General features: G+C 44.4%; 1 protein-coding gene across 1 annotated transcript in view; it reads right to left on the bottom strand.

Annotated features, from left to right (window-relative positions):
* Positions 1 to 2,746: 2,746 nt before the first annotated feature.
* The window catches only part of CHMP4B (charged multivesicular body protein 4B), a 41,457-nt gene continuing 31,924 nt past the window's right edge, over positions 2,747 to 12,279 (bottom strand). Inside the window, exons 2-5 of the mRNA XM_039864104.1 lie at positions 8,007 to 8,184; positions 6,225 to 6,339; positions 5,057 to 5,183; positions 2,747 to 3,627 (exon numbers count right to left, since the gene is read on the bottom strand). Coding sequence (XP_039720038.1) covers positions 3,563 to 3,627; positions 5,057 to 5,183; positions 6,225 to 6,339; positions 8,007 to 8,184 — 485 coding nt within the window. The 3' untranslated portion in view covers positions 2,747 to 3,562. The remainder of the gene's footprint in view (positions 3,628 to 5,056; positions 5,184 to 6,224; positions 6,340 to 8,006; positions 8,185 to 12,279) is intronic.

The following is a 12,279-nucleotide window of genomic DNA, read 5'->3' as shown; positions in this document are numbered from 1 at the left end:
CATAGGCATAAATAAAAAGCCCACTCCGTCTTCAAACCTAAACAAAAATTCCACCTCCTCCTGGCACAGTCAGTCAACACTTCCCTCTGACCACACACACGCATTCACAAACTTCCTTGAGTACTTGATCTGTGCCAAGTAGATCTAGAAGCCAGGAAATGCAATGCCCTCACTGTCTGGTAAGGGAGTGGGAAGTCATGACAAGTGTGGGGAGGTGGGGAGCGGAGGAGGGAGCGGCAACTCTCTGCAGGACAAGGCAGACTGTGTCTGGGAGAGAAAGGCCAAGGGGTCTGGGCTTAGCTGGTTAAGTGCTAGGAAGCCAAGAGTACATGTTCCAAGAGGTGGGGAAGTCTGCATAATTGTTGGAGGTGCAGTGGGGTGGGGGTAGAGTGGGAGACATGGGAGGAGGTGAAAATGGGAGCCAGGTTACGGAGGGACCATATATAGCCATTCTGAGGTTTTGATCCTGTACACCTGAGTGTTCCATAGTGTAACCCCAGCCCACCTGGATTACCCGAGGAGTTTGCTAAAAAGCAAATTTCTGGATTCCCACCCAGCTCTGGGGATGGGGCCCAGGAGACTAGAGTTTTACCAAGCTCCCTGGGTAATTCCAATGTACCTTTAGTCTTCCAACCACAGAAGAGAGGATGGAGGCAGAGTGAGGGGTCTGAAAGGAACACATCATCAGATCTGCTTTTTAGAAGAAATTAGTAGCACTAATTTCACATCTGTCTGGTTTTTGGTTTCTGCCTCCATGGTGTTAATTTGGTACCATCTCCTCAGCAACCATCCCCTTCTTCCACATAGAAACCCAATTTAGTCCTGGTATCAAGTAGGCAATAATGGGCTCTGGGAAGGGAGGTCCCACCACCAGCCCTAGGAGAGAATCTTGATTGGACCCATTTATCTGGCCTCCACTTTCCCAGACTCCTTTGCAGCAAGAAGTATCCATGTGACAGTTATGGCCCATGAGACAGTTTGTGTAGTCTTCTGGGAAAGGTTTGCCTCCTGTTAACATAGGCAGAAGTGAAAAGAAAATCTGGCTAGTGCTGATCCTCCTGTTTCTAGACCCCGAGGATGTGATGAAGGGCCATCTCATGACCAAGAGGTGACAGGCCCAATAAGGGGAAGCTAATGTGTGGAGGAAAGTAAAGGAGGATGCAAAGAACCTGGTTCTAAAGGACATGGTCGAGCCGCTGCTACAAGTCCAGACACCCACAGAACACCATGGCCCCCATCCAGCCCTCTGCCAACCCAAGACTTCTTGTCCTGAGATTATTAGAATGCAAACACCTTGAGGACAAGGACTCAAGTCTGTTGCATGCATTCCCAGTGCCTTGAATGATGCCTGGCATACAGTAGGTGCTCAATAAATACTTGTCAAATAAGTCTTGAATTTGTAAGTAGATGTCTTTACTGCTTATACAAATCAACTGAATCTTATGTAGCTTGTACCAAGGAATCCTGACGTGGTAACTTCTCTCTCCAGTCCGAGAACCTCCTGAGAGCAGGAAAGGGACTTGGCATTACTGAACACTGCATCCAACAGGCTTGACACAAAGCCCACCATCTAGTAGGAATAGGCAAGTTTTTCTCAGAGGAGCCCCAGACACTGTCTTAGACCTGGTTTTGGGCCTGCCAGAGCTGGATGCCTGGGTCTGTGAGTTCCCGTCATCTAGACCTGGGGTGAGAAGCCCCTGAGGTAACTGATGAAAAGAGCTTAATGTCCACTATGGACCACCCACACCAAATAATGCCCAGGGACCACCAGCTGTAGGCCAAGAAGGTGGAAGCTGGCAGCAAGCATTACCACTAGATTCTTCTTGAGGTGGAAAGAAAACTGAGAATAGCCAGAGCCAACCTCTACACAAGTCATGAAATTTCAAGTCACCGTGGTCAAGTCCCAATTCTTAGTGTGGCAGCCCTGGGAAGAGGAGCAATGAGGGGCGAGGAACAGGGCATGAGCAGCTTCACAGACAGGACCTGCCCCCCTTGTTTCACGGATGGGAAAATGAGATCTAAGGAGGGGCCGACTTGCCCCTGGAGCACCCAGTGAGCGCTGGTAATGTTTAGTTGTGAACTGAGATTTAATCTTAAGAGGTTTGAGGATAGGCACTGGGGAGGGATCCTCTCGATTCTGAGAATTTGTGTGCATAATTAAGAATAAACATGCATAGATCGATCCATTTTTATGAAGGAGAGGGTCCATAGCATTCATTGGATTCTCAAAGGGGTATAAGACTAAAGAAAAGTAGAGAGTGGAAGAGACCAAAGTCACATGGCAAGGCACAGCAGACCTGAGAATACCACTTATGTCTTAGATTCTCAGTCACTGTCCTATACTTCCTCCTCATGGGAAAGGCCATTTTTTTTTTCAATGTACTGATGTATCCGATGGGCCTAGTCAGTGGGAACACCATGTTTTCCAACAGGTATATGCTCTGTTGTCCTGCTGATATTGCCCGTGGACACTGATAAAGAACTAGGGAAGACCTTGGGTCTACAGAGAACCAATTCACTCCTGAACTGTTCCCAGAGGGTCCCCATGCAAGATGATGGCCACAGATCCATGGCTTTCAGAGCCTAAACATATTTCTAGTAAGACATACTCTGCTCTAGTTCAAATTGTTGACATGCATCATGCTCAAATCTTCCATATATTTCCATAGACTCCCCTGGATCATGCTGGCCTGGAAAGGGTCAACTCCCGAAGCAAATGACAGACTGATTAAACACAATGGCAAAGTATGAAAATTAATCGAGATATTTAATAGACAGTGCAAACCATAATTTCATCTGAATATAAATGTATGCACATGTTTCCAATGAGTTATCTATCAGTTATCACAAACAGCAACAAGGACCTTAGAGCTATGTTAGAAAAATGTATAGCTGGAATTTAACTCTAACAATCTCACTTGCTCTCAAGAGAACACCATCCATTTCAAATCAGTATCACAAACTCCAAAAGACCAGGGGAGTGGGAGTGAGGAGTGTGGGCTAGAGTAGGAAACACAGGGGCCAGTACACAGGTAGTGGACAGAAATACAGCTCTCGAGGAAATCAAAATCAGATGCATTATTACAGCTAAGGATAAGGGAAAGCCTATGGCTTTTAAAAAACGACTTTTCTGCCAGTACCATACAAGTCTTACAAAGAAATATGCGACAAGTCAACTGACTTAAAAGGACAGAGACTACATTTAAGATCATTTCAACTGCAAACAGTCGACCCTTTCCATTGAGGTTCAGCAGTGGAGTTAGCGTAGTCCAGAAGCTCAATGTTGGATTTGCAAATACAGTTTATTTTACAGAAATTCAACATTATAAACAGCAGGCACCTCCCACCCCACCCTTACCCAACCCCTCCCTCCCCCCTCCCGCCCTGCTGGGTGCAGACCATGCTATGCAGAGTGAGCAGTGATGCGGCTCTACTGCTTTGGAGGGAGATTTGAGAGCGATGGAACCTGCCTGCACCATGACCTGCCTGCCCTGCACACACACACGCCTGCCCACTGTGCAGGCCACCAGAGTCTGTCTGGGCCCAGTGTGTGCTGGACCAGTTAAATGGTTCCAGCCCAGGACTCCAATTCCTTCATGTCCTCATCTTCCTCTTCCTTCTTCTTGGCTGTGTGACAAAAGAAAAAAAACACAATTTAGGAGGACTGGTTATAGTCCTCTTAACACACTGTGGCTGGGTGCCCAAGCTGTGCTGCATGGTATCTGCAAAACAGCCTTGTTCTTGCAGCTACCTCTTCTCCAAGCTATCAGAAGACTGCTTCTCTCTGTGCCTAAAAGCTTTAGCATTAAACTGCAGATAACCAGGCACTTTCCCCAGCACCTCCCCTCCACTCACAACGGTGCCAGACGAAAAAAGGATCCTACACTGAGAGTCAGGATTCAGGGAAGGCCTCAGTCCCAGAGCATCCAAGGGTGGGAAAGAGTACAAAGAACCCCAAAAGAGAGCTAATCCTTGCCAACCCCACCTCTACCCTGAAGAGGTGACCCACCTCTCCAAACCTGCAGGTGGCTAGCTAGACAGCACTTAGACTCCCTTTGCCCATACCCCACCTCAAGCAGCTGACTCAACTTGAGGAGCCGCTTCCCCCTTGAAATACGGGAGAGTGAGGTGACTACACCTGGTCACACTCCACTCCCTGAGCTCTCTCCATGCCAAAGCAAACTGCTTCCCTTTTCTAGTTTTTTTTTTTAATGTGATGTTTTATTTTATTTTATTTTTTTACGCCTACAGGACCTGGTCTTCCTAGGTGATTTCCCATCTAAATACTAACCAGGCTCAACCTTGGTTAGCTTCCAGGATCAGATGGGATCGGGCGTGTTTAGGGTGGCATGGTCGTAGACTATCTTTTTCTAGTTTTATGAGGAATACTTCCACCCAAGAGTGAAATAATGGGGGAAGGAAGGAGAAGGAACGGGCAGAAAGAAATGAAGATTTTAAAGAACGAGGTCTCTAAAAAAGCCAAGCTGTTTCCATCCCACAGTGATTGCCTCTGAGGCCCAGGGCTTTTTCAGGTGTGCACAGCAGATTTAGACAGGAAGCAAGAGCTGTCCTGGAATTAAATTCTTACACCTTTTCCCAGTGCCTAGAATGTTCTCTTATTTGGTGACAAAGGGAAAATCATTCTGGGATACTGGTTCTCAACTGGGGGTGATTCCCCCCATAATGCCAAAGGGACGAATGGCAACATCTAGAAACATTTTTGGTTGTCACAACTTAGAAAGAAGGGTGCTACTGGCATCTAGTACATGGAGGCCAGGAGTGCTGCTAACCATCCACAGTGCACAGGACAGGCCCCGCTCCTGGCCCCAACCCAAAGAATGACCTGGCTTTGTCAGTAGTGCAGCGGTTAAGAAACCCTGTTCTACAGAGAAACTAGGAATAGGCAGGTAACATTGTCTCTGGGGCCATTACGACAGATCCCACCTGGTTCTCAACCCTAGGCAACTCAGGACCAAAACTGAGGCTGACCGACCACACCAGATTACCCACCACATAGCATCATGGGTGTGTCATGACTCTGAAAAGAAGTACTCACCGGGTTTTGATGGTAGGGCTATAGAGGGAACATTTGGTAGAGGAACTGTTTCAGGTCCACTGATTTCCAGTAAATTCTTGTCTAGTTCTTCCTGTTCTAGTTCTTCTAATTCTGCCATGAGCTCATCCTGGTAAAAAGAAACACAAGAATGTGAGAGACACCCCTGGGAATCCCAGCCCTTGGAGTAGTACCTCTTGCCTGATGGCTGAGGGGGCATACACCCCTTCTGAGAGGGTCAAGGAGAGATGAACTCCAAGTCCACACTCTTTGTGACTCAAACACCCTAAACAAACTTTTCTACTGGTGAACATAACACACAATCAAGCAATTACTGACGTCTTTGGCTACATCCTCCACTAGGCTGTGCGCAGCTTGAGAGAAGGGATTGTATCTTTTCATTCTTGTTTTTTATCTCAGAACTGGGCGTATTGAGTGAATATAAGAATATTTGCTGAATTGAAATTAACTTGACTAGTCAGTCCATCAAACTCTAGTTCGAAAACATGAAAACCTTGGTTTTGACAACTGAGGCTAAGAGCCACAGGCTGTTTTATCAGCTACACTATGGAAATCAGCATAAAGAATCAGGTTCAGTGGAGAGGGCCTGGACCTTCAGTGGACTCAAATCTAAGACAGAATGAAGTACATTCAACATTTTAAAAACCCAAGTGACTCAGAGTCCTACCTGCTATAGCAGAAACCAGTAGGTGGCCAAATTCCAGACAAATCCCTGCCTGAGGAGTCAGACGTAAATGTTCCTTCTTTGGCTTCACCTTTACCTCACCTAAGAGTTGTCTGAGTACAAATCCTGTAAACTTCTCCAGGGCATGGTCACCTTAGCTGCCCCAGCTATTTGCCCAGAGCCTTTCACGGGAGCAGTGAAGGGTAACTACCTACTTGTTGAAATCAATTATTGACCTAAAGCCTACTAAGGGGGCCCAACAAAGGTTCCTTTACTCTACCTAAGCTTCTACCCCAAACAGTAAAATCATCCCTCAAATTCAAGAACTAGGGAAGGTTAATGCTCTGTACATCCAAGTCTCTGGAGGGATAAGAACTGGTGGTGATTTCCATAGCACATGCTTCCTGCCAGAGAACCTTCAATAGCACATTGAAGGGCAGCTGGTGTCATTCATGAAGCTTATGTGATCTGCATGAAACTACTCACCTCATCAAATTCTTCACCAAACCCTACAGGTTTTGAAATAGCTGTTGAAATCTCCTCTGCAAGTTCTTGCTGGTCAGCAATGTCCTGCATTAACTCATCAACTTTATCGATGTCCCTTTAAATGAAATGGAGAGATGTCATATCGATGATCAGTCTATGTAAAGAGAGTATGTGAGGCAGGAACAAAAACTCTGTTCCACACAACCTTCTTCCCAGCTCCATTCCCTACAAATCACTCCCTGTGAAGAATTAATCTTTATTGTCTTCTTCCTCTCCCTTTAAAATAGAGAATCACAGAATCAAGAAGATGGAGGTGTCCTTAGACATCACCTAGTCCAACACCCTAAGGAAATAAGGTTGAGCAAAGTTAGGTGCCATAATCATAGTCTCTCATGAGACCACAGGACTTTCACTCCTGGGCAAATAGCTGTTCTTCAAGCTCAAAGGCAAGGCAACTCTACAGGGGGAGATAAAATCACAAATCATAAAACAAAGCCATGCCACTTGACAGGCCCTTCCCATCTACTCAAACCAACTTATGGCTCCTCTACTAGATCTCAAAGGAAAAGTAAACATGCAGAATTATTTTCTATACACTGTCAATCTCAATCGTATAAACATACCATTAATCGATATAATATGTACACAAATACTTCAAAGTGTGCACAGTATTTACTGAGATGTACTTTGTGCTAAGCATCCTGAAGAACATAGAAATGAAACAGACATGAATCGCACTAAGGAAACTAAGTCCAATGAACATCCACTATTTGAAGGATACTTTTCCTACACCCCCATGTTTCTAGAGCAAGGATAAAGAAACTTTTCCTGTAAAGGGCCAAAGAGTAAATATTTTGGAATTCGTGGGCCACATGATCGCTTTCGTAAATATTCAACCCTGCTGTGTAGCACAAAAACAGCCAGAGACAGTAGGTAAATTAATGGGCATAACTATATTTCAGTAAAACTTTATTTATAAAAATAGGTGGCAGGCCTATAGGCTGCATTTTGCCAATCCCTGTTTTAAGTAGGGTTGAGTACCCAAAAGGAAGGAAAAAGGGGCTCCAAGCACCGTCAAATATATGCTGCCAAGTCTAAGCACCAAAAAAAAAAAAAAGTAGAATTCTGTTCATGGGAGAGACCTGCATTTGGAGCCTAGTGTTACCCTGGCCTTTGATTACAACTGTAACAAGCTTGGTTATCTAGTTTGTTAGGCCACTGTATATGAGGAGTAGCCACATAAAGAAGAGGCTGCTGAAGTCAAGAACACTGGCAATATGACAGCCACAGGAGAGCAAGGACAGAGGCAGAAACTTCCACCAAAAGCATACAAAAGAATAGACAGATCCAAAGCCCTTGATGAACCATGTTTCAGGGCCCCTGACAGCATCAAGAAAAAGTCATGGACATTAGTTCATAAATATCCAAGCTCATAAAAAACCAGGGCAAGTCACTTCCCCTCTGTGACATGGCTTCCCCACCTTGATAATCAGAGGCCTGGGTGAGAGGACCTTCTAGGGACCTTTCCAGCTTGAAACTAAGCTCATCACAATAACCCTGAATTACTCAGAAAATACTGTTTCATTCCATGAGACCTGTCTCTGAAGGCAAGGTACATGACCCATTTTAGAAAGAGTTCCAAAAAGAACGCAAATTAAAACAAACTCAGGTGCTTGAATGAATAAGTCAAGAGGTCTGCCCAAGGCTTGGGCTCCAGGCATTCCAGGGCCGGCACTGCCCTGCAGCGCGGGTGCCCCCTTCCACCAGCAGGTAGCTACGTACATGTTGTCGTGAGCAGCTTTCATGGCCTTGGCGGCATAGCCCATGTTCTTGAGCACCTCGGTGTTGGTGTTGGCGTTCTCCAAGGCCTCTCGCTGGAACTCAATGGTCGACAGTGTACCATCGATCTGCGCCAGCTGCTTTTCATACCTCTTCTTGCGCTTCAGTGCCTGAAGGGCCGCTGCATAGGGAGAAAACAGGATTTCACAGAGTCCATACACAGAGTAATAACCTGGAGTTCACTTCTAGGATATCTAGGGTCTTCTCCTTAATTGTGAGAGATGACCCTCAGTTGTTGCTTCCACTATAACAAAGGATTAACAATCTCCTCTATACAAAGGGCACATTCAATTTTCTGAGAAAACTACACAGAATTCACATACTTCAAAATGCAACCAAGCAGTTAAGCAAAAGTGCACATTATCTGGTAACCATATACACACAGATCAAAGCATGGAGAGGCATCCAGAGTAAGAATGTGCTCTGAGTCAAAACCCAGCTCACAGACTTAGGTGAGCTACTTAGCTTCCATGATAAGTTCATTGTGAGGAATAAATGAGATAATATGTGTAAGCATCTAGCATAACAATAAGCAGTGGATCCCAAAAAAACATCAGCTCTAATTATGATAAAGCAATTTTAAGGTATCATTTTATGCCAACTAAATTACAAAAATAATAATGACTATATCTACTAATGGATCAGTTGGGATTAAAATGCTATCTCACACATTGCTGACAAATGTAAATTGTTATGTTTCTAAAAAATATATGGCAACAAACAGCAACAGTCATAATGATGTTCCTGCCCTCTGACCCAGTAATTTCCTTCTGGAAATGTAATCAACAAAGCAGAAAGCCCCATGCCTAAAGATGGTTACTATAGCAATCTCTATCATGGAAAACACAACAAAACATCATCTATCTCGTCTTCTGGCATGTTAAGGTGTGTTAAGAGATCATCTTGTTTTAAGATCCAGTCAGGACAAACAATTTGACCAAGGTGAATTCATGATGGAGCAGGGGCCAAAATCTCATCTCCCTACTCAAAACCCAGGCTTCCCGCCCCTTACTGTTTCAATTACTCTCTTTACACTAAAAACGATCTTTAGCACACATCTTAGTTCTCAAAGCCAGGAAGGAGGCTCAGCACAGACTCAAGTAGAAGACTTAGTCAGGGAAGCTGTCCAGCCCCTATCTTGATCTGGAGAGCACTAGCCTTACATACATATGGTCACACATATGCACCCAAGCACACATGTTCCCCATATCCCCAGGCTCCAGCCCAGAGTCATCTCCTGCAGGCTGTGGGCGACAATCAATTACCTCCCCCACAGGGCTGTGGTTTCTCCACACGTCACATAAATAGGTTCCATGCTCCTTTCAGTCATACTCCCTATTAGCCTAGGATTACATTCCGAGGACCATTTGCCAAGGGCAAACAGGCTTAGCCTGCATGTAAGCAGTCCATAGTTCCTCCAAAAGCAGCAGATAAAATCACCAGGAAAATTCCTCCAGCCAAAAACTAAGGCAAGCTAAACAGAAATTTAAAAAGAAAAGAAAAGAAAAAAACCCTGAAGATCAAACGTGACTCATTAAAAGCTGAAAAGTCGCTCAATCTGTTATCTGCCTTGATTCTGGTGTGAATGGCCAGAATGGCATATGACTTCGAGAAATCCAACTTGAAATCACACCCTGGGGTCCCCAAGACCCCTTACTCAATACCTTTACCTTCTGCTAGTACTAAGTCATGCATGCAAAATAAGTACCTCCTGACAGCAACCCTTCAAGGTAGAAATGACTGCCCTTTTTAGTAGATGAGAAAACAAACTTCACAGAGGTCACGTAGCTCAGGTCACCAGGTGGTTAAGCAGCAGAAAGGGGACTAAGCCAGGTGTGGAACTCTAAAATCCACACCCTGCCATTCTAATTTTTATGCCTCTCACTTAATGAAAAAGGTAAGATCCTGCCCTGGAGGGAGTGTTAAGAGGACTGTGGGAACATAGAGAAGGGACTGCAAATCCAACTATGTCATTTCTTGCTTTAAAACCCTCAACAGCTCCCTTGACCCACAGGACAAAGCCTCCATGTGGTTTAATGTGGCCCCCGAGGTCCTGCAGAAAGAAAGGGACTGAGATTCTTGCTACAAGCCAGGTTCTGGGAGCCCTAGTGCCAGATGTGAATCCCTTTGCCACTGACCATTATATAAGAGGGAAGATATTCTGGGAGAGTCCTGGTACATAAATGCTCCAGGCCTGGGACTCCTTCCTCGTGACTTCCTTGGTGCCGAGTTGCTTTTCCACAGAAACCAACCCAAATACATCTCAATCAGCAAGTGATTCTCAAGGCTTCTCAGGCCAATGTCCCATACTTGCCCTTTTACCAGGTCCTCTCCAGCCATCCCCACCACCCATGGCGTAGCCCAACCTATAACAACTTGTCCACCAATCAAAATTCAAGAAGGTAGTCTGAGAGCTTTCTACGTGGAAAGCAAGCAAGGGGCTGTGGCAGTCCCATCTACCTCCTCATTTAATCTTCCTGCAACCCAGTCATGGGGTAGAGATCCCAGATCCATACAAACAAGGAGACTGGAGATCAGAAAGGTGAAGCAGCTCATCCAAGTCACCGTGTTAAGAGGGCAGAGGAGGGCTCAACCACCGGTCTGTGTAAATCCCCAGGCTTCTGCTCTTCCCACACAGGCTCAGAATGATGGCAAATGACTCTAGGACAGTTCTCGAGAATAATTAATATGACACATTGGCCTTGCTTTTCAGTGTCCTGAGTGCAGCAGGAACCAAATGTATTCTTCCTTCATTACCACAGATTGAGAAATGCTTTAACTTTCTCTCTAACACATTGCCAACTGGCAGTGACTCCTTGTATGCCGATCTTACATTTCTCTGATCTCTACTCTTCTTCTAAAATCCCCCAAGCAATAAATGACCTGGAAGCAAATATCTCAACATACTAGGGAGGTAAGCGACAGTCTTCCCATGAATGAAATAATGTTTATATTATTCACCTTTACAGACCAACATTCAGCACAATGACTAGTACAAAGTAAGTGCTTAGTATATACTAAGTTGAATCTTCAAATTCATCTGTTTTTTTACATTTTTCATATGTTCTGTACAGTATTCCTCATTTGGGGTGCACCTGTACTTTATCTCCTATGCATCTCTGATTTAGGAGAAATAATAATGTCTCGTTGAAACACAAGCTAAAACAATCATTTGGCAGGTTTCTTTCCCTGAATTCTTCCTGGCTCATAAAATAGGAACTTCTGCAAGCTTCTGCCCTTCCCTTTACCTTCCCTTTATCCTCGCCATAAAGTATGCCTCTTTGAGATTAGAAAAAGGTCCTGGGCAACAGCCCAGCCTCCAGGGCTACCTTTCCTGCTAGCAGGGTTCATGGTCTTCTCTCCTCCATGCAGTGAACACTCCAGGATGGTGTCCAGCAGGGACAGTTTATTTGTTTACCCCAATCTAACTCCTGTGTGTATTTCCCAACTAAGAACTCTTAAAGAGAAAGGGTGCACGATTATTTTCCCCCTCCATACATGGTTCATGAGTAAAGTAACCTTTAAATTTGACATAGGGTCCGCACTTGGGCTGCAAGAATACGTGTAAACATGTCTGCAGCACTTTAACCACTCTCTGTCTCACAAACCTGCGGCACCACGGTGGAGTTTAGCTTAGAGCAAACAAAATGAGTAAAATACCACTCTTCCCGCAGAGTTACACTGAAAGTAAAACAGCCTCCAATCCCAACCTTATTTCTTACCACAAGACTGCTTCTGTATGTAGCCAAAGTTAAGAGCCAAGTTCAATGTTTTACATAAATATATGCTGGCTCTTAATGTCTTCCTTATACTTCTCCAAATTCCTGATGGTTGATTAAAAAAACAAGTACTAGATTCTCATCATAAGAAAAAACAATTCATAACTATGTGAGATGATAGATGTTAACTAAACTTAATGTGGTAATCCATATTTTTGAGATATATATATATAAACATCTCAAGTCATTTGTTAAGCACCTAAAACTAATATAATATAATATGTCAAATATATCTCAATAAAATTGGGGATAAAAACAAGTACTGGGTTTACAAGGAGTTTATCTAAACCAAATATTCAGCGAAGGGTTGTACAAAGAAATCCCTTTTCTGCCAAAGAATCTCACTGTCAATCATAAGCACAATGGCTTTAACAACTGAAATCTAACCCAGGCCGATAGAAATTTAAGAGGTTGCTTTTAGATGGAAAAAAATAGTC

Source organism: Pteropus medius, unplaced genomic scaffold, assembly GCF_902729225.1.
Source record: "Pteropus medius unplaced genomic scaffold, Ma_sr-lr_union100, whole genome shotgun sequence".
NCBI lineage: Eukaryota > Metazoa > Chordata > Mammalia > Chiroptera > Pteropodidae > Pteropus > Pteropus medius.
Note: the sequence above shows the minus strand (reverse complement) of the source record. Positions and strands in the feature narration are given on the sequence as shown.